The following is a 22281-nucleotide window of genomic DNA, read 5'->3' as shown; positions in this document are numbered from 1 at the left end:
GAAGGATGACGAAGATATCATCTCGACCTTGTATTCAGACCAAGCAACACGCGTTGATTCTCCCCCGAAGAATCTGGCCTTCTTGCAGCCAAAGATGGAAGGAATGTCTTCGCGACGTGAGAATGATAGGACAAAGGATTTCGAAATGTTCCAAGACGCTTCAATCGTGACAGCGTAACAGAGGGAACATTCGGATTTTCTGGAATCGTGCGAACGTCGCTGGCAAGCTAACCATTCTCTCGCTGGAAGGAAGAAGGTCGGGATCAAACGGTGAAGCCGACGCGACGAACGGTTTGACTTCGTCGAAGTACGTTTTATCAAGACCGGTTGGTACGAAAGAAGTGCGTTTACAAGAGACAGCCGGAACCACGGGCCGCCGCGCCGGATGTTGCGAGGTCCGAGCACGCGGGACAGGTCCGAGACCCAGAAGCGGAACGGGAACGTACGTGTCCTATTGATTCCGGGCAAAAACTTCGCGTCGAAAATCGCCGACGGATTGCGGCGGATCGAATTCCATCGGACGAACGAACCTTGCGGTTTCTCCGGCGCAAGAAGCGGTGTGTCAATCGAATTACTTTGGGCGTATCTATTATCCGGCACGAGGTGAAGCATTTTCACCTGAATTTCAATTTTCTAGGCTGAATATCTCGATTCTCGAGCAGTTTCTTCGATTAAGAGCAGAATACATTGCGAATACTAGGTCACTTTCACTAAATTTCTACGACTTTTCAATGAAATTTGGCACGAGACTGTTTTACTAGAGCAATATTGTGTTCGGTGTACGCTTCACCGATAGCGTCGACCGTAGCAAATTAACTTGACACCTAGCCAATACCTTCGGCAACCCACTTCCCGACCCACCGCTAACAAGAGCCGACGTTTCGACGAGCAGAAGAAGAAAATCCGTCGAAAGTCTCGAGTCTTCCTGGTCCATTTCCTTCGTCGGCGTACCAGGAAGCGAGGGGGCGTAATAAATTGTGCGTCGCATTAATTATTACGTGCCGGCGCACCCGCATGACAGCGACATCGGCCTAATGGCGGGGGAATCCCGCTGGTCGCGTCGTGCTCGTCGACGCTTTTCACCGCGGCTGAACGCAGCCGCGCACCACAATGCCCTGCAATCAGGATACTGGTCCTTGGCCGTGCCCAAGGATGCGTCGTCCCGTATAAAATCCACGAGGCGAACGTCGCAGTCCCGCTCCCTTTCAAACCATCCCTTTTTTACGTGCCCGGCCGAACAGGCTTCCAGCAGTTTGAATTTCACACGATCGGTTGCAATCTCGGGGTAGCTTCGCGCGGCGCGATGTCCGCCATTTTATTATCACGCCGAACGGTCCACGGAATGCCGGTTACGTAAGAGTCGTTAAGTAGCGCTTTCCTCCGCCGAGGAATGCAGTTATGTCAGAATAATGCGCGACGAAAGTCTACTGTAATTGAACGTCCCGTCTAATGGACGATTAAGACGTTGATCGGGCAACCCTCTAATTTAGAAAGCATCTGCATGAGGACTATTTAAGGAGCGCTGATATACGGCCGCCCCGTTCCCTCACAGATAATTATAGGTTATTATCGGCTACTGTCTTCGAGATGAACTCCGCTGTTAGGCGACACACGATTTTTTCACCGGCCTTAAACAAACACGGGCCGAATCTTGGGAAAACACGATTGACGTCTCGGACGGAAAAAGCCGGTGAACGTTGTTTCCCAGTTTTTCTTCGCTTTTTTCTACGCGACTGAGATCGACTAGAACTTCTGCTTGTTTTCATAACCGGAGTGGCTCCTAAACAAACGCTCTCGGCGAAATCATAGCTCGAGCAGCGTCAGGCGAACGGATTCAGGGATAAGTCGCATCGCGGAGGCGGAAGAGGAGTTTCGGATAGATTAGCGGCCAGAATCGTCGGGTAATCGCCGGCTGTCATAGACGACGTCGCGCTTACCGCGAGATAACGCCGTTTTCATTCAGAACGGCGGCGATCGAGGGTCTTCCGGGATCGGCAATTAGTACCAAGAATCCGTGATTCGGCTTCCGTCGCGATAAAAACCCTATCGATCATCGGCCAACATAAATGTAACCGTCTCCTGTCGGTTTATCTGCGCTCGCTGAGCGTTCCTACGGTAGCCTTTTCTCCGGTTATCGGTGCCGTTCACCCGTTTTTCCTCGAATTGATAAGCGCGGCGAGGAAAAAAAAGGAGACCAGTCGAAACGATTGGCGTCCAGCTGAAGAATTGATCTGGGGTCACGTGCCGGGACATAGGAGAACCAGTTTCGCGTTCTTCTGGAAAGAGCGGAATTTCTAGGCCTCGAAAAATCGCGACCCGAAGCGCGGTATTGCTTCGGTAGTTGTTATCGAAGCGATGCTTTCGAAAATTTACGACCACGATCGCGCGTTTCTTCCGGCTGCTTCTCGGCCTGGCCGTGAGGATAATCGCACTCGTAACGAGCCGGGAACTCGGACTGTTAGCGAGGTATTACCGTGCTCGGAATTCAGATCGCGAGTTTATTAACGTAAACCGATGCGGTCGTTACGCTGTTCCGGCTGATTAATCTCGACGGCTGATTCCAGCACGCTCGGTCGTCTCTTCTTCTTCGAATAGCGCGACGCTCGAATTCGGAATGGAAATGGTGGCCCTCGTCGCGATGAAACAACGCGGCTACATCCGCGATTTAGCGATCGAGCTGACCGCGAGCCGGAATCCGTTGCTTAACAGCTACGACAATCGTCGATTGCGCAACGCGTGACGCACGTTCACCTTTCAAGTACGTTCTTGACGGTCCGTTGAAGGGATTCCACTCGGACCAGTTTCCCGTGCGGGATTACAACGATCCGCGACGATGATCCGCGTCGCGGAGCAGCGTTTCAACGATCCGCTCGGATGTGAATGACTTTTTCGCCCATTCAGGAGAACCGTCGCGTAAATTCCTTTCGCGTGAATGTCGAGGATCGGCCGCTGTCTACCGGTGAAAGCACTTGCAGCCGGCTACTCACACGTGGCTCGGAACGAGTGTACGCGAAACTACTCTTGAACAGTCATTCCAGCTGTACCAGGAATCGTTGGCCAGCACGTTTCTGACGCATGGCAAGCAATTACGGCGTCATTCGAAATATTTATTGGATCGTATTGCTCTTAATCGTTACATTATTCCGTGCCGGACGATTGGATTATCTTGTATTTGTAACCATAATTCATGCTCAAAGGCGGAACCTCAGCGACTCGTTGCTTTGCTACTAGGTTACTCTTTTCTTTTTTCAAGCGTTACGTATTAAACGCTCTACGAGGTTTCTTGTCATTTTTTCTATAGACACGATTAGCTGTTTACGGTAATTGACTTAATAGTGGCTCGTCGCAAAAATTCGTGGTAGTAAGAACACGGTTTTCCCACGCGTTCAACTTTCACTGAACGATTATCACCCGTTTCTGTCGATGCAAAGTTAAAGGGGACCGTGTTAGATACTGTGCGGATGCAAAGAAACGATGGAAGGTCTAGTATCCAATATTATTAACGATCGCAGCAAGACACAGGAATGAATTTCAGTAAGATTAATACTCCCCCGTTTCGTTCGAGCAAAATCTACTCGCCGCGTTTCACAACACAGACCTCCCAGCCTAGGCAAATAGTTTCTCCGCTACTGTGCTGCTTTGCATAGGATTACGCAGTGTTCACACCAGGAGCACGTGCTAATAGGCTAGCATTCTGTTGTTTCTCCAGGCGCCGAAAGGTCTTCGCGGTACCGGCGACGACCGTGCCAACGTGTGGGCCGCGATGTTGCATTCGGAGAATCCGCGAGTTGTCCTTGATTCTTCGGTGGCTAACTGAAAGTGTCTTGCCATCGATGCAACCGAAGAGCCGACAGGTCCTGTGAAATCGTTTCTAAGAACGTTATGCAAAAGCCTCGATTTCTCGCTGCATAAGGAATTCCCCAGTAGCGCCGTTCCTTTAAAACCGGTCTAAACCCTTTGCGGTCGAATGTCGCCGCCACGACTTCGACCTTTGATATCCAAATTCGAAATTCAGTCATCGGTAATTCGATTATTCGAATAACGAGAGATCCCTAATGTTGCCTGCCTCTTTTCATAGAAATACTACAATAATTCAAATTCCCGATATCGAAATTCTCGATGCATAATTCAATCGTCCACGAAGAGAGTTTTCAGAAGTTTAAAAGACCGTCGTCCGCAAAGGTTTAAAACCGGTCCAAAAGAATCCAGTTTCCTGTACGAACGAAATTACACGGCGGTCGACGGAACCCTTTCTCTCCTCTTGTCATCGATCGGCATCTGTTCGAATGGGATCGCAACAATTGCGGTCCCCGGTGCAGATGGCCGCGCTTCGCGCCCCTACCGGACAACCGCCATTGCGACACTTAACATTCTTCTCGCACGGCTTTGCCACGGGACCTCTTCACGCCCGGCCGATGTAACAACGGTGCGTTTTCAAACTGGAGGAAGAGGTGTTGCCGCATGGAACCCCGTGTGGTCACGCGGACCGGCGGAGGAAACGTTCGCGTGGTCGTTTCTCGATGCCTTCTTGCGGTGGATGCTCGGGGAGGAGCGATTTTTCACGAAATACGTTTTAGCCGGGGCTGCGGGACTCACAGTGGATTATTATTGAAACCGTGGACGATACCGCACGATCCGATCAACGTTCGTATTGATGAAAGCGTTCGTTCATGCCGTGTACGCGCTGATCGATACGTAATTCGGCGTTTAAGGAGTATAAGGACTTGCCTTGTGGACCAATTTATTGGTAGTTCTTTTGGGAAATCTTCGGTGCTGATATAACTGGAATAATACAAATAATACAACCGGAATAATATGAATGTTTGTTTAGTTGTATGTAGATTCTATGTTACGTTCACAGGTAGACCAAACATTGCAAAGAGTAATTATTCAAAGAATATACAGTTAGGTATTCACGAAAAGCTAAAGATAAGTCGCAAATGGTTCTTTGAGTGATAATTCCCATGGATAAATCGCGAGCATCGTTACCCGCAGAAGAAAAGACGGACGAAACCTGTTCGCGGGTTGTTTCGCTTTCGGAGTTCTGGTCGTGAGATAAAAACTTCGATCCCGTGTCTCGCAGGGAGAGTCTCGTGTTACCCGGCCGACCGCAGGAATTAATCATCTCGTCTTCCACCTCGACGTGCAATTCTTCTTTTCGACGCTGCTGTCCGGTACACACGCTCGTTACCATGTTCCCAGTATCGCGGCGGGCTTCATCGAGAGCTCGGCAGTGACACGCGTGAAAATCGCAGCCGATCAGCGTTTACCTCGTCAGTCTCCGTACAAAGCCTGACTCGGAGTATTAATGACTCACTGACATCTGCATCGAACACAGAATAACAGTCTTTGTTAAACGTGCGACTAAGAATCCAACAATCTTACGGAACATTCTTAAAACTCTGTACAATTAATTACATCCAAGGGATCTTTATCGTTCCAAAACACGAAAGCAGAACGTTTCGATGCAACGACGCGTAATTTTCAACTTCGATAACGAGCCAAGATTTTTCGGTCTATATAAACGAAATTCCTCTCGATTTAGCGTGCAACAATAACGCGCCGATCGATAAGGCTTCCGCTATCGCTTTCTATTTACGGTGACTTTTCTATCTCGCCATTCAAGATCCCCTCCGACAAACAGTTGCTCCTATTAATTGACAATCCGCGTTGCCGCGCGCGCGTGTATCTTTCCCCGGCTGACCAATAAATTTGCATTAATTATCAAGGGTCAGGCCCGTCCGCGCGGCATCGCGCTACGAACGTTATCGTTCCCCGTAGCGTGAAACCACCGGCACAGATCTTCCTTCATCATTGGGAAATAGTTATGGAACAGGGCCGGAGAGAGATCGCGATGCCGGCACCGACCATCTGGCACACAGTGCTCCCATTCACTCTTTCTTTCGTGGACCCCGTCCCCCCTGCCCCCGCCCTGCCCAGTTTGTCGTAGTAAGTTCTTCCTTCATACGACTCCTCCTTATCCTCTTTTACCGCCTTTGTGCTCTGTGTGGCTCATCGTGGTCCCCCGTTTTATATCTTCCCGTGATATCAAGCCGCCGCGGACCGTTCGCCTGATAATCCTGTTTGCCGACGTCTCGGAATTGTTCGTGGAAGAACAATGCCACGGCCTGATTGTCTCCCTAAAATCCGCCGAAAGTGAAAGACTCCATTATTCACCTTTATGTAATGAAGGAAGCTCATTAAAGCGCCGTTGCGTCATGCGACGGTGTTCTTACCAATAAGCATCGCTCGAATACGCGCGGAATAAAAATATTCGGATCGATTATCTTTTTTATAAATGTCAGAGTTCGCGCGTGTAAAATTATCTTCAAGAAAGGACCGTGCGTAAGGATTTATCAGCGTGTAATAATCATTCGCTAACTCGTTGGGATTTATTAGGTTGTTCAATGGAACATATAATATGAAAATTAGAATCCCCGCTGCAGGTTAGGAATTGCATCAGACGCATAAGTATTCGGATTGAAAAGAACTCGTTCCCCCACGTTTCAACGATAGCGTGTCTTAGATCGGTCTCTGAGCTCGGTTTCTAAGGAAACTCTGAACGTACCGGATGACTAGTTCCTCCGATGGAATCGTTTTCGCGGATGCTTTGCGTGACTCAACGTCTCGACACCGAGTAATCACGTTGTTACGAAACAGTCCGACCAGAAACGTGCGTCGAAATAAAGAACGGCAGATAGGGAGAGGGAATCGTATGAATGAATTGGATAGGATGCGAATCATTGATCCGGGGAATACGCGTTTGATGTTCGAAAGCTGACCGGACGGGAAACGCGCAAGGGTTCCGGGCAGCCGGAAGCGTCGATCGAACGCGTGGATGATGCCTGTGGTCTTTCGCCCGGACCGGACGGAAGAGAAATGCCCTTTAATGATATGGGACAGTGTCTCGGGTCCCTCTTTTCACCGGTGTTACCCGCCACACGTCTCATTAGGAGTAATTAATCGGACAGCAATTACGAGCCGCACAGCTTTCGCAGTATTTAAATATGTATCGCACAGAGAACAGCCTCTATGGGTCAGCCCTGTTAAATCTAACGTTGATTGCACCGGGCAATTAAGAATTTTATATGTCCCACAGCTGCGGTTTTACGAGGTTACTGGTATTTTGATGGGGTGTTGAGACCTACATTTGTCGTCACTTAACTTTAAACCTATTACTCTACTCGATTATATGCATCTCGCTGATTGAATTCAATGAACCCTACAATCTTTGAGCACTGTAAACACGTGGAGTTATAAAGGAAACATCCTTAAAATCGACAGAATTAAAATGGAAAATAGAAAGTGTCCGCCACGAAGTTGAAAAAGATACGGTGCTTTTGTTTCACGAAGGAAACGCAGTCAGGAGTTGAACAAAGGACTGATTCCGCAATTGTCAAACTAGGAAGATCCCTGAAGCCAGGGTCGACATGGCGGTCACACACTCGTGAAACGCGTAAACGGTTGCGATACAGGGACCGGCAGCGTACGTGTTACGATGCGTTATGAGTTAAACAACGTAATGATAGGCACGGCGCCAGTACCACGGCGTATCTCTTTCGTGCCATGTAACGGGTGTCCCGCGGGAAACGGGGATCCTGCGTATCAGGGGTCGCGAGCGTCTCCTCTCGCGGTCCCGTCTCGTCGAGCGTGATTGTTTGCACCGTTATACGCGCGACAGGCTATTTTTACGGTGCGGTTTATGCGCCGACAATAGATGAAACCGGCGAGCAACAATTTTCCATTGTTCTTTGGACTCGATAAAATTAATTTCGTGTGATTATTTAACGCAAACACGAGAGCACGAGCGCGCGAGTCTCTCGTAAAGTCGACGCGCGAGGTCGTCCAGTCGCCTGGCTGTCCCTTATCAATCACCGTTAACGAAGATAAAAAAAGTCGAGAGACAAAGAAAGGGACGGCGGAAAAATTAGCAGAAAATGATAACGATCGTACGGAATGGCCGAGGACTTCCCACCAACGGCCGGTGAGAGGCACTCTTATCGTTGTTCACCGTATTACCGCGATTTCCGAGCTTCCCCACGGCACTGTCGAAACAGTTGAAGCACGGACACGGAACTTCCGGTGCAACGAACCCGTCGAACTTACACGCGGCTAGTTACGACACCAATATTAGTTTTACGACCAGGCTTCTCGAAATAGACCGGTGAAATCGTACGTCATCGATGTCGTTCGACAGTTCGTGAATAAGTTCACGTAACGAGACTAAGGAGCTCGACGTTGAGGAGCAGGTGCACGCTGCACCTGCAACCCCTCGTTCATAAAATAGAATTCCCACGAACGCGAGTTCGACTGACCGTGATAATTGCCATTCACGTATTCCGAGATCGATATTGTCATTAATAAAGTTGGCGATGGAGTTAGACTCGACGACCAGGAAAGTTGAAAATCGAGAGGAGAATCGTCGTACCAATACGACTGGACGGGTTTACTTGGATATATTAAGAATTACACTAACGACAGTTATATTTTGTTCTCTCGGAGGGCGAGAAGAGTTTTTCGAAGTGTCAGGCATTGTTTTTCCGATGAACTAGAATATTAATCGGTGGTATTTGGAATTGTTAGATCAGGGAAAGCCGAGTCGAAGGTTAGACTCGGCGAGTTTTCGGTCTTGACATGGCGCACGACTTATTGACACTTGGTCAAGTGAAGTCAAGAGGACGGGTTAAATGAAGCCGAGCGTCACCGCCTCGCCACCCGTTTATTTTCGACCTATAAGCAATAATCTCGTCTGGCGTTAATGAGTCTCCCGCGGAAAAAACGTGAGCCCTTAAAGAAAGGGGAGAGAACTGTTCTGTGGCGTTCCTGCTAACGAACTTCCTCCTCGACAGGGGTGGTTATCCTTTTTTCGGCCGTGTCGCGAAACGCGAGCCGGTGGAAAGGCAAACGGCATTGCGGAATTCGAAGCGGCCCCCTTTAAAATCTCGTGCATACATTTCGCGGCGACCGCGTCCCTCTTTGAATTATTCATGAAAAGAACCACCTCTGTTCGAGATAACCCTCCCTTGCGAGCTTATCGGCCCGGTTACGGCAATCGCAGTCAGGTGTGCATCGCGGCGGGGTCTTTGTTACGACGAAGGGCGACGGCGAGGGCCAGGTTGCAGGAACCAAGGCCTGGAGAAAGTTAGGAGATCCCGTGAGGCGATACAGCGACGGCCATATTGATTTTGCACCCCCTTCGAGACTTCAAAATTACATGCAACGAATTTCGTGTTGAAGCAGAGAAATATTCGCTTTCTATTTTTTCTTATTTTACTTCAAACATCCCGTTAACTGTATTCGATGATTTAAGAATGATGGTATCGCTTTATTAACGAAATAAATTAGTATTCGGGAGGATATGGTTCAGCTTCGTCTCGATCGCCTCGTCGTGAACAATTGTTTGAGACGTTCGTATTAAAATGGATCACCCTCTATACAAGATTTAATATACTTTAATACACGGTAATCTAATACCGTGATCTAATATACTCTAGATTTAATGATTCCAACTTCCGCGTTGGTTGCTCGCTCCGCTCTTATGAATTATGAAACAATAAATGGTTGCTCGATTGATACGGAGACTATGCGGTAGCACTCTCGCGAAGGGAGAAGCGTGTAACGCCGGGAAAACCGTGGAAAAGTTTTTCGCCACCCGCTTGGCGGACTTCCGTGACTGAAAATGACCGATGGTGTGCGATCCTCAATGAGATTAGAATCGTACTTACCTCGAGTTAGCGTGGAATCGTGTTGTCACCCTTCCACTGGCCCACGAACCGGATGCAAGCGTTCCGTGCATGGTGGTTGTGCCGCTAATAATCGCGCGCGTGTTGGTGGTATAACGGGGGACTTAAAGTTGGTCGAGTTGTTCTCGTTTAAAACAATCAGCAGCAGAGGAAGGACCAATTATACGGACCTGCGACCGTCTGTCACCGACCTCCTGTTCTCTTAATACCGTAGATCGGACGGCACTGGTAAATATAAACAATCGGAGGAACGACGCCCTAAACACAGTCATCCAACCGGCCGAATAAAAATCGTCGAACGCTTCTGGGAAAGACGACGATAAAGAGTATACCGTTGCAGCGAGCGAAACGAACAGAATTCCTCGGAGAGTCTAATCTAATCAATCCGATATATCTGTCATTAATAATATTATTACATCCATCGGCTCCCGGGAATCCCCTATAAAACTTTCACGTTGAAACGTCTGTTTACAATTGACGAGGGTAGCGTTTATAAAACAGTAAATCTTCCGACGACAACCGGGCAAATACGTCAAAGGTCGAATCGTAATTGCGGTTAGAGCTAACTGCAATATTTTCGAACTGTCCGTTCGCGGGAAGACATATGGGAACGAATAGGCTGCGTACGCCTGCCATTAAAACAGGAGTAAAAGTTAATACGAAAGTTAACTGCGACGTTGCACGTTGCAATTAGCCACCGTAAAAGAAGTGTAACCATACATCCCGGCCGTACTCGCGATGCTAGGCCGACAGATGCGATCGGCACAATTACGCAGCCCCAGGACCAGGTAGGACGCCATTACTGCGGCGCTGAACGTTCGCCGCGAGAGTTTTTCGTGGCAGCTTAACGCTTTAATTTATCCGGTCGTTAAGGCCTGGGTGCAGCGAACGTCTTCATATATATGGAATTGTTTTAAGTGGAAACGGAAGGGAATCAAAATGGCGAAGTGAAAAGAGAGTCGCCGGGCACGTTTTCACCGTTCCGACACGCAGCGCGAGGTCGGTCCGCCATTCTTAATTGCAATCTCTCCGCGACGAAGTTTCTTTTCCTACCGAGGACGCGCCGCGGTTTCTTTCTTTTTTCCGGCGCGCGACCACGGTTTAATTGGGGTGCCCGTTGAACGCGACGCCCGTAACTCTTTCGATCGAGCGCGCGTCGTCTTTCGGAGTAGAGTCGCGTGCTTCCACTTCGCTCGGCAGTAAACAGCAGGCGGGTATTTACTTGCCTCCGAGCCACTCGAGACGCTCTAGAAAAATAGAAAAGTTGAGATCGAACAGCCGTCCGCCACTTTTCCACTACGAGAGGCTGCTCTTCGGGGCCTGTATAAACAGCTGCTGGGATTTCCTGACCACTGGCTATTAGAGCGTTAAGCTACTTGCCCCTCGACACCCACTGCAATTGTCTAGACCGGTGGAGGATCGTTCTTGCATCTTCGTTGCGAATTTTTAGAGGCTGAATTATCGACGGTCCTGGTTGAACGCGTTGAATTCGATCGCGGCAGAGGTTCTAAGTTTAAACGAATTCTCCTTGAGAGTTTTATACTTGAGGGACGCTGTGCAGCGGCTACTTAGCTAATACAGCCATGTTTCCGCGCAATTCGTTGCATAACGTGATTATCAGTCACGCCGTGCGTCATTATTGCCATCACGTGGCTACTGAACCAAAAAATTACTGCGGTAACCGAGGAGCATGTTTCCACATCTCGGCGACGTTCTTCTACCCGCGAATCATCGGTTGCTTGTAATAATTGTCTTTAGAACTGCTACGTGGGTGTGCGTCGAGCCCACGAATCGGATAAGCGTGACTAAAAGTTCCCTTCCTCGAGCGCGAAATTATCGAGAAACGATCTATCATTCTCGGTACACTCGATCCTCGACATTTCTAATTTTCATCGGGTCCTAATCGATTCAGCCTTCCCACCCAGTGGCTACTAGGTTTCAAAACGTTTTCCAACAGAATCCCAGATACCAACACAACGTCTCTGGAATCGCCGATGCATGAGAAACTACGCGTCTGTAACCCTCCGAAGCTCGTCAAACCAACAACCTAGAAAGATTGCTTCGACAGATACTCGAAAATAACTATTTTACATATGCCCCAGTGAATCAGCGTGGAGCGCGGACCGGTATCTCCCGTGAGAATCGGATAAACAGGGTTCAACGTCTTCAGAAGTCGGATTACGTGCCTGGCGAGCGGCGGATCGCGAGGATTCAAAAAGGAGAATGCAGATCTCGAATCGAAGAATGCACGCCTAGACGGCTAGACTCGTCGCAGACGCTTGAGCACGGGCATCGGCCAGTCCCGCCGATCATTGCCACACGTGCACGCGAGCCGGCGTCCAGTTTTGCTTTCATCTCGCGCCGGGAAGCCCGCGACGCCCCGGGTGCCATATGGCGCTCAGCGTCCTGCCCGTGGCCGGTCGCAGGAAGGAAGCTTTCCAGAGAGTATTATGTTCCCGGTACCGAGAACATATTGCCGGGGAAAAAGAAACTGGACGTGGGCGTGCGTGAGTGCACGCACGCGAAGACGGGGGCACGCGATGCCGGTCTTAGGGCACGTGCCCCATATTCTTCGGCTAGCCTCCTCGGCGTCGCTTCTTTGTGGAACACGGCCGGAAACGGGTGTCAATTGTCGGCCACTTGGACGCCCGGGGTAGAACGGACACGGTCCTCGCCAGGCGAATTCGAGAACGCCTCTTTCTGTGTGGTCCGACGCGAATAATCGCCCCGAGGAAGACCACGACGCCGACGAATCGCGTCCCGCGCGGCTAGATCCGCCTGGAAGACAGCAGCTGTTGATCGAGCGCAATTAATAGGGAGACCCTTGGATCAGCTCGAGGAAGGGAGGTTCGAATTTTTGATAGGATCTCGGTATCATCGAACCTCGGATTAACCTGATCTAATCCGAGCCTGATTCGATATAACGAAACACCGGCTGCGTTTTTGTTGCCCGACGATTGGCTTGTCAGTTTATAGGCGTACGAAGACATTTGGATGATAGCGACTATTAGGGAAGAAAATTTCTAAATTGGCTTTTTCAACGTCGGATTGAGAGTGACTCGTGAATATTCTTTAGGATGGTCGAAGGATTTTAAAATTCTACTTTTATCGCGCCAGGCCGCGAGCAATTCGATTCGTAAACATGATGACACGACGCGTCGATAACCCGGGTACGATTATCGGCCGGATTCTACCGCGGCCGTGTTGCCGATCCAGACACGATCGAGACCGAACCGGCCGTTTAAGATCCCCGATAAGAATAATTAACGTCAGGCATCCAATGGACGGTTCATCGGCGATCAGCACACTTTCAGCCGGATTTCGCGGAGCCGGGGCTCGTTTAATGAAATCGTTCGATCGCATCGCCGACGCAGGCTCGCGTTTCATACTTAATAATCGCTCGTAACGGGGCATTAATTACCATCTCCGACGGGTTCGTTCCGATCGCGATTAAACCGGGGACCAGCGGCCGGCTGGCAGCTACGCTCGCGCCGCGTGCTGCCAAGGAGAAAGAGTTGATTGACAGGGTGATTACGATCCGGAGGAGACCTGGCCGCTTTGTAAACTCGATTTTCTTCTATTATTTAATCGTCGCTCATTTGCATTCCGCTGTAAACGGTGTGCCCCTTTGTGGTGGACGTTCCACAGAAACATTTCTTTTCTTCTTTCCCCGCCGTCTTTTCTTCTGCTCCCTTTGCCCGCGGGCTTAATTCCGTTTGGAAGAACGCGCCGCTGCCGGACAATGAAATTATGTTTGTCCCGGACCGTTTCGTGACGAGTCCGCGGCGAGTCGCGTGTCCGGCGTACGCGACGACGTCCAATTGGTCGCATTAAGCTGAAAAAATGTCGCGAAGCGACGCGTAATCGCGGTCAGACGACTGCACGAAACCTTCGGTCGGTCGGTCGGTCGGTCGGTGCGAGCGACAGTGATTGACCCCCGCGGGAATTCCTGACCCCACGAGGCAGCCGGGTTCAAGCTGCCTCGCGGTTGACCCCGCCATGCTCGATTTAACGTGGCTGGTCTTTCTAGCAAAAACGGTTCTGGATACCCAGCGGCCGATGATAAAACGGCGCCGCTTCCAGACGGTATCTTTCCCCGTATCATCCTCAGACAGAATAAAAAAGAACGCCGTTTGACCGCTATCTGGTCGCGACTCGTGCGCGGCCATATTTTTCCTCGAATTGCGACACGCGCGTGGAACCCCTCGCGATAGGCCCGTTCATTCATGAAACGCGATTAATAAAATTGAAGGGTGAGTGATGGTATCTCGTTTTACATATTTAGAGGAATTACTTAAGAATCTTCTGATACCGAGCGCCTAGGGTTTGCGAGGCTCCAGTGATCCCCCGTGGCTACTGGAAAGTTTTTTCAAACTTTCTTGAAGGACCTCTTAGAAACTCTTCTTTGCTCTGTTTACCAGAGATCCTCGGGAGACAAGAATTTCCAAGATATCTGTGTAACTTTCCCTGAAAGAAATTTCAATGTTCTCTTTGGTATACTCAATGTTCCTTAGCATTCATACGGAGACAGTGAAATATTCGAATTATCAAAAATACCGCAGGAAATTTAAGTATTCGCAGTATCCTCGACGATTTCGATTTTTCTGGAGACAGTGAAGCAAGGAACTACGGTAAATAACACAATGGGGTCTTCCGATCGATACAGGAACCGGTTACTCAATCGCCGACGCTTTATTCCCGTTACATATCGCTGGTAGTTATGTAAACCGGGTCGTGCGACATTTCGTTGCCGAGCACAAAAGGAGCCGCGGGGCAGAGGCGGGCGTCCTCCCACTTACCTGCGTGAGTTTTCCATCCGTGCGAAGTGTGCTCCGTTCGGTAACAATTAAGCTTCCCAGGCTTTCGTGGCGCATTGTCTCGCCGGCGGGAAAGTGCCGGCGCGAAAGTAAGAACACGCAGGAAACAAGGTGGCCCGCGAGTTTCTCATCGGATCGAATCGTGCGCGGATCATTCTGGATCACGGGACTGGTCCCGAAAGCGGCAGTGCGATCATCGTGGGACTCGGAAACGCGGAGAGAGTGCTCGATTGTCTTCGCCATCGGACGGATCGTCGGCCAGCTTTCTGTTTTACCTTTGAACCGATGCGATCACGCATGGAAAGGAATCAAAAATTATCGATCATCGCGGCGAGACGATATTAAACGAATACGATAGATATACTCATCGGGCTCAGTTTCAGCTGACGATGCTCGCAAGACACTGATGACACTCGGTGAAACGACGCCTGTCCTCTGAATCGCGTCGCGCGACTGCTCGGATTATACCCGCTCAGCGAACCTATTGTTGCTACGTGTTTCTCGGGGAAATTCGAAACTGCTCGGAGACACGAGCAGTTACTTTTTCACTGCCGCAGCTGTTCGGGTTTTGCAGAAGTCGATCGATTTTGGTTCATCCTTCCCTTGTCAAGCTCGGTTTACATATTATATAAAGGAATGTATGCAGTCTCTTCAAATCTCCTTCGTTACGGCTGTTACGAGTTGCAATGAACCTTCTCCAATTAAAAATCCTCCGTTTTTTCTGTTACCTGATGAAAAAACAATGAAAAACAGAGCCGCATGACCTCCATTTCCTCGATGCCGGGGGCACTGGTGCTGAACAAAGATTTCACGGGCTTCGGCGAGCGAAGAAAGGAGGCGGAGGACACGGATTCCTCGTCCCGGTACGGGAGCCGTGTTTTTGTTCTAAGCGTCCCCGAGATCCTTTTTTTTCGGCCGGAAATCAGGGACGGGACACGTGCTCGAACAGCAACAGCACCTGAAGACCCCGGCCAGGGGGGAAAATACGGCAGCTGAGAGTCGGAAAGCACGTGCCGGGGGCAGGGAAAGGGGTGACGGAGGAGGACCTGGTCGTTCAAGATTCAATGGACTTCTGGGATGAGGAATTTATTATGCGCGGGGACCTACCTGGGACTGGCAGATACTGCGACCATTCAAACCGAGGCCGTGCAGCGGCTACGTGGCCTGGCATGAAAATTAATCGACAGTTCCATCTTGGATCCCGGATCCTACGTCAACCGGTGATAGGCTGGAATCAAGGAAGCTACTGTATTTTTTGGACATTTCACATCGATCCTTGGGGTCACTGAACGTTTGTTTGAAGACACTTCCGATCGAAGAATAGGTTCACTATCTGATCACTGGAAATATCGATTGCAAGGTAAACGAATAGGCGAACGATAAGTTTAGATACGAAGAAACGGGGATCGTAAACGGTTATCGAGCAATAAGTGTGCCGGTTATTGTATTCAATGGAATATTAATTACGGAATGAGCGATGCGAAGATTATTAATGTAAGCAGATGAAATTTGATTACCCTTTTTATGCCTCTGTTCACAAGAATTGTTCGCGGCACACAAAACAGTAGCGAGGCCGTCGTTTAAAGCAGCTAGAAAAACTAGAGGAGATGCATATTATTATGCGTTGACTGGCTCCATTAGCGTGGGACAGCCAGTCGGAAGAAACTCTAGACGATCTTCAAGCCCGTGGCACGATTTTGTTCGCGCTCTAATTATAAAGCGCGCCGGTTCTCATAATCCCTTGCCATTTCCGGATTCCTAGAGATCACTCAGCTCTCTTCGACCTGAATGGAACGGTTGCGAAAGAGAGGTCTCACTTTTTCAGAGAAATTTTGCCGTCGGGAGAAACGCTTCCCATTGATCGGTTTTGTGCCTCGTGCACTGTAATTGATGATCCCTGGGCTCTGGAGCGCACGAAAACAATGAAAAAAAGACTGTTGGTAAACATAACCTAGAAACTTAGAACCCGTGAATTGTATCAAGATAACGTTAGAAATAATGTTTGTTCGATCGATCGATTCTGCGATAATTCGAGAAAGTTGAGAACACAAAATGCAACGAAATAAGTGCACCGTCAGTCTCGCTCGCGATTCTTGCAAGTTTCAATGTACTCGGATCGGAAATTTTTAAGCGTTCCGTGGAACGCGCAGAAGTTAATTCCCTTTTCCGTTCGTAATTCTGCGCGCAGATGAATTTAATGTTTGCTGATTAGAAAAGAGGCAAGGCCGTGCAATAGGGTTTCCGTTGAAAGGTGTCGTTTACCTTGCTTTGAAACGGGGATACGATATACCGGGTGTCGTCGGCAGCCGAGCGCTGGGTTTACTGTTCTACTCGAAGCTGCCGATAACGATAAGCCGGCGATACCGGCCCTATTTTTAGACCCGGAATGAATCAACCGAGTGAAACGCGTAGATTCGCCATTCAGCTCGGACGCCGATGTTCATAAAGGACCTCTATTGTACGCAGATTTCGTTCCGCCGTTGATTCGAAAACCCGAAAGTGCCCCCGAACGCATTCTTCGAAGCACGGCAGCGTTTTATGGGGCTTTATGAAATTCCCCTTAAACCGACCCCCTTCATTATAAGACACTCCGCCGGCATATGGTGACTTCGGTGACTTCTATTCCGCTTCGCTGCTCCTCTGCCCCTCGATTTTTTTACAGTTTACACTCGATACGCCAGATTACCCCGGATTTTTGGAAGCAGGACTTCCTCTTCTTCGAATTCTTGGCTGTTAACTTCCCCATTAGGACGTTCATTTACAGATGACTTTTAATGGCTTCTGGGTGGGGACGGTTTTCGGTAGTTTTTCACGTGTTCGTTCCGGATCGTAAAGGCAACCACTGTTTTTTTAATTATACCGCTCGGAATTCGTCGAACTTGGCGTTTAAAATAACTTTATATTAATTGAAACAACTTTTTCGGATCAGTACGCATGTAATATCTAGGAAACTTGCAGCAGATTCCTAAAATACGAATTGAAGTTCCATTCAAGACTTTTTATTCTAGTATTGAAACTGGTGGCTTAGTAATCGAAATTCGATTGGTCGGAATGCTGAATTTCTGGCGAACAGCATCATCGTCCAAATTTAGGTTTAATGCGTTGTTATTGGAGTTAAAGCTGCAGAAACATGACCGCGAACGGTCTGGAGCGAAGCGATACTTTTAACCGGAACGAGCACCTCTTTCAAACAGAAATATCCCAAGGTGTATTTCGGGTTGCGGCCCATAACCGGCTGGAAGATATTGATGTCTCGTAACGGGGTGGCATCTCTCGTGTACGCTGCTGACGAGCCGCAGACCTCTCTTTGACACTTGCACCCGACGGTTTTTCTCTCCTTCCGCGTTGTTTTCTCTTTCATTAGCCGCCGCCACGGGGAAAGCATTTCGTCGATCGACCGGTCGACCGGAACGGTTCTTCTGTGGACCGATCTTCGACAGTCGTGTCGCTCGTTCACCAGGAATGCACGAGCGAGCGTATACCGTTAGACCAAATCATTTCGAGTACGTGTTTCAGATACTCTTACTTCTTGGAAAATGTCCAATCCGCAGTGGATTCTTAATTAGACAATTAGCGACGAAATGTATTCTGCGTGTTATTCGTCAGTTTATTAGAGTAAAATATATTTTAATGGGAGTATCGCTAAATCTTTATTCGCAGGTTTCCTCTGTTTATGAGGAAAGATTGAGGATCTAGAGTTATATTGAAGTGAAATGTTGGAACACAAATCTTGGGAAGCTAAACATTTTAGTATCTTAGCATTAAGTTACAGAAGCATAGATTCCTTCGAAGAAACGCTGTTTTATAGAGATCTATACCAGAAGTCTGCGAAATCTATAAATAAACCTCGAAACCGAAGAAGCTCCCAGAGTATCGATCGCAGACGAATTTCGATCGATCCCGGCGGAATTCGGAATTCCTCGAAGAAGAGCGGCCTTCGCGGAGACCGGCGGCGCGGCGGCTATAAAAAAACTCGGACAAAGATCGTGTTCTCGTTACAGGAACACCTGAGAATTCCACGGAAACCGCACGAACGTTTCGCGCGTAAGCGTATCGGAATTCCAGCGGTGAATCAGAGAAATCGCGGGGCGCCTACGCGTTGCCGCGTTGTTTTCGCCGCGGGGCCGCACGAATTTCGTGTATTTGAACGGGGCCGGTGTTTACGCGAGTCCGCGTGTATACGCTGTTCGCGTTTGTTAGGGTCAGCACTCGCCGGAACGGAACACACGCCGCCTCTATCGATTCTCGGTCCTCGTAAAACGCCACCGAGAATTCCACGGCCGACGGCCGCTTAAGAATCCCGCTGTTTGTTTAGCCCAAGCGCAAATAGGGCTGCGGCCCATGGCGCCCGGCATCGATCAGGCTATCGGAGATAACACGCGTTGATACTGGTTTCCGTGTTCTGGAGCCGACATGGTACTCGTCAGATTGAAATAAAGCTGTAAGTGTTACGGTAATAACTTATGGCGAAGCGGATTTTAATAGAATTGCGATTCAGAATTGGGAACTGTTAGAATGTCTGAGTTTTTCAAATTGCGATGTATACTGAAACTAAGGAATAGGGTACATCCTGTAGAGAACATTGTGAATTCTGTAACCGGAACAAGATATCCGACATTTGTCGAGGCACGAACCCGCGTAATCCTTGTTTGAAGTGTCCAATTTGTCGCACAATCTGCACGCGCGATATAAAGGGCACATATTAACGGTATAAATGGCACAGGAAGGATAATCCTCTATTCTCGGTGAAACGTGACGGTGCAATGTGAAGGTAGCTTAGCGAAAATCTCTATTTACACCGGGGAAATGATTGTACGGACACGTACGCGGCTCGTGGCCCTTGCCATACTTGGCCACAGGTTATTACGGTCGGGAATATAGCGCAGCTTGCGGTCATAAAATGCGACCTACACGTGTTTCTGTAAAGTTTGGGCGGTAGTTGCGAACGTGGCGGACAGGCCGGAGTTTTCGGCTTGTAACATCTGGCTATTGACAGGTCGGAATTGGAACGGGTGGACCGTAAAATCTGAGCGCAATTTGCGGCTGTTAAAAAGCAGCTTGGGGCGTTTAAACTGTGCGAGAACGGTAACTTGGAGCAATTGCATCATTGAGTCTTAATTAAAACCTTTAAGCCTTTAAACTTTGACAGATTATTGTTCGTTGAATTCTCTGATCATCGTCGTCAGAATGTGACTAAAACTATTGCTCGATCGAGAGCGACGATGTTCGTGGAAAAGGGAAAAATCGATGGGCGGTTAAAATTAAATTTTTATACACCTTTCTATTTATTAATGTTATGGGCCACCGTTGTACAAACGTAAACGCACGAGCGCACGACGCGCGCATCTGCGAACGGGGTGATCTGGTGTCTGGTTTATTTTCGGTGCACGCATCCCCTCGTAGCCGGCGTATCTGAAGGGTTGATAGCGTTTTATGCGGCACGCGTGGCCAACGTCTGTCTCCGAGTTAATTATGGACTAATTGTCGACCCTCTTGTCGCGCCTACGAGTCTTCGGCATTTTTTTATTGCTCGTCCTATGGCGCACAGGACGTCCTCTTCCTTCCTCTCCTTTTCTTCCTGCGCTATTCTTCCTTACACATACGGCGTCGCGCCTAATCCTTTCTTAGAATACGTTCCACGCCCTAAATCATCTTAAACCCAAACATCCCTTGGGGGACCAGCGATTCTCTAAACAATGGATTAGTTCGAACCCTGAAAAGTCTTGTTACAATGGATCAGTTTTGATAAGTGTATCGTTACCTTTGATTTACAATAGCCCTGGAAGTAGTCGTTGAAACCTAGACAATCTCTACTAACAAAAGGAACTTTTTGCGCTGAATTGTCTCATTCTATTCATTTTATTCGATTAACACGTTAAGCGCCACGAAAATCTTAAGCGTTTTCCCATAGAGTTTGTCTTTTGTAGCAAAGAAAAGTAGGAATACTTATGAATTGTTTGGCGTTGCAACGTTTGCGTTACACTATTATCAACTCAGTTGCCTTATTAAACATTTTTATTTCACATCGGTTGTCTTGTATGTTACGATTGTTTTTTAGTCATTCAGGAGCGTCAGTCACCAGTGGCTGATATGGCGCTTAACGTGTTAAGGAACCGTTCATCACTAATAGCGACACTTTTTCCATTGCAGACGACAATCAAGGTGTACGCGAACTGTCTGCGACCAGACATCGAGTACAAGACCCTCAGCATCACCTATGAAACGACGAGCCGCGAGGTTGTTCAGAACTTGCTGAACAAGTACCGAATGAGGCACCGTGATCCCAGGCTGTTCTACCTCACCATGGAAGTCACAGTGAGGAGACCGAACATGAAGACCGTCCTGGCGCTAGACGAGGACGCCAAACCCGCTGCTCTGCAATCGTGTCATCCTAGGGGCGATTCCAGGTACGATCGAAGTACACCGCGGTGTACTCTTTTCGCTCCCCTTTCGGTTTCGCTCGGCTTCGTGATGTAATTTCAGGGCTCGCGACCGACCGTAAACGCGACTTCTTGTGGGTCGGTGAGCACGAGCCAACGACGAGCAACGTCCTTTCCACTGATTCCCTTTGTTCTTGGCCTCCAGACTGGAGCGACCACGCGAGACGCCTTTATTTATGCCGGGGGAGTTCTCAAGATTTCTGCTTTTGCCGGACGTGACCTTTGTTTTCTTGCTTTTCGAACTTATGTCAGCTTCGTTCGATATTCAAACTTTTAAATTCTCGAATCTTTGCATCTTCGAATCGTCGAACTCGGAAGTTTTATCGTGAACTATACGCGAGACGCCTTTATTTATGCCAGCGGAGTCCTCTAGATTTCTGCTTCTGCCAGACGTGACCTTTGTTCTCTTGCTTTTCGAACTTATGACAGCTTCGTTCGACCTTTAATATTCAAACTTTTCAACTCTCGAATCTTTACGTCTTCGAACCGTCGAACTCGGAAGTTCTATCGTGAACTATACGCGAGTTAAACAGAGCCTCGAACGAGAGAAAGTCGGGCATACTGACAATCCTCGGCACTCGTTCGGTTAATATTAGCGGTAATTGTGAGTATTACGTGAATGAAGGAAACGCTTGATTACATATTACGCGCGAACGAGTAAATATAGGCCGAACGAATGTTTGGATACAAAGTGTCGAGGCTACCGTCTCGCGACAGAAAGCCCTCATAGTCACCGATGTTTTCTCGCCAGCTCGGAAACTTCCGGCGAAGGTATACGTTACGTAGACGAGCGGTGTTTGACTAGAAACCAGGGGACCAGTGTTTTTACGTGGAAGTAGTGTTCCCCGATTCCCTTTGAACTACGCCGGCGTACTGCGATATCCAGGATTCACGGATGTTTTCTTGTGTTGCAGATTCTCGTTGCAGACGCGTCGCGGCGGACTTGTCAAAATATACGACAGCGCGCTCATGTCCGGGGTAAGTCGGCGTGTTAAGCTGCTTTTAAACATCTTTCCCCTCGTTGATTGCTTCGCCATTTAGTCCGTGAAGTTCTGATTACTTTGGAACAATCGTCCGACTGATCCAATTGCGTCAGTAAGCTGTGTCCAAGGTCGGACTTCGAAACAATCCTCTCGCACATGGTTGCATCTGATTTCCTCTTCTTTTACAATTTATTTCCATATATAACAAGGTTAATTAAATAGACCAGTTAATTAATTTCGTGGATACCTTGGTAATATCTACTTTCTAAGCTTTCACTGTTAGAGGAAGTGAACATCA

General features: G+C 48.7%; 1 protein-coding gene across 1 annotated transcript in view; it reads left to right on the top strand.

The window, feature by feature from the left end:
• Window positions 1–22281, top strand: part of rau (RA domain-containing protein rau) — a 29945-nt gene that overhangs the window by 5403 nt on the left and 2261 nt on the right. The window contains exons 3-4 of the mRNA XM_031971864.2: window positions 20711–20967; window positions 21915–21978. Of these exons, the coding sequence (XP_031827724.1) occupies window positions 20711–20967; window positions 21915–21978 (321 nt within the window). The remainder of the gene's footprint in view (window positions 1–20710; window positions 20968–21914; window positions 21979–22281) is intronic.

This window comes from Nomia melanderi, chromosome 1, assembly GCF_051020985.1.
Source record: "Nomia melanderi isolate GNS246 chromosome 1, iyNomMela1, whole genome shotgun sequence".
Taxonomy (NCBI): domain Eukaryota; kingdom Metazoa; phylum Arthropoda; class Insecta; order Hymenoptera; family Halictidae; genus Nomia; species Nomia melanderi.
The sequence above is the reverse complement of the archived record's forward strand: the minus strand, read 5'-3'. Positions and strand labels throughout refer to the sequence as shown.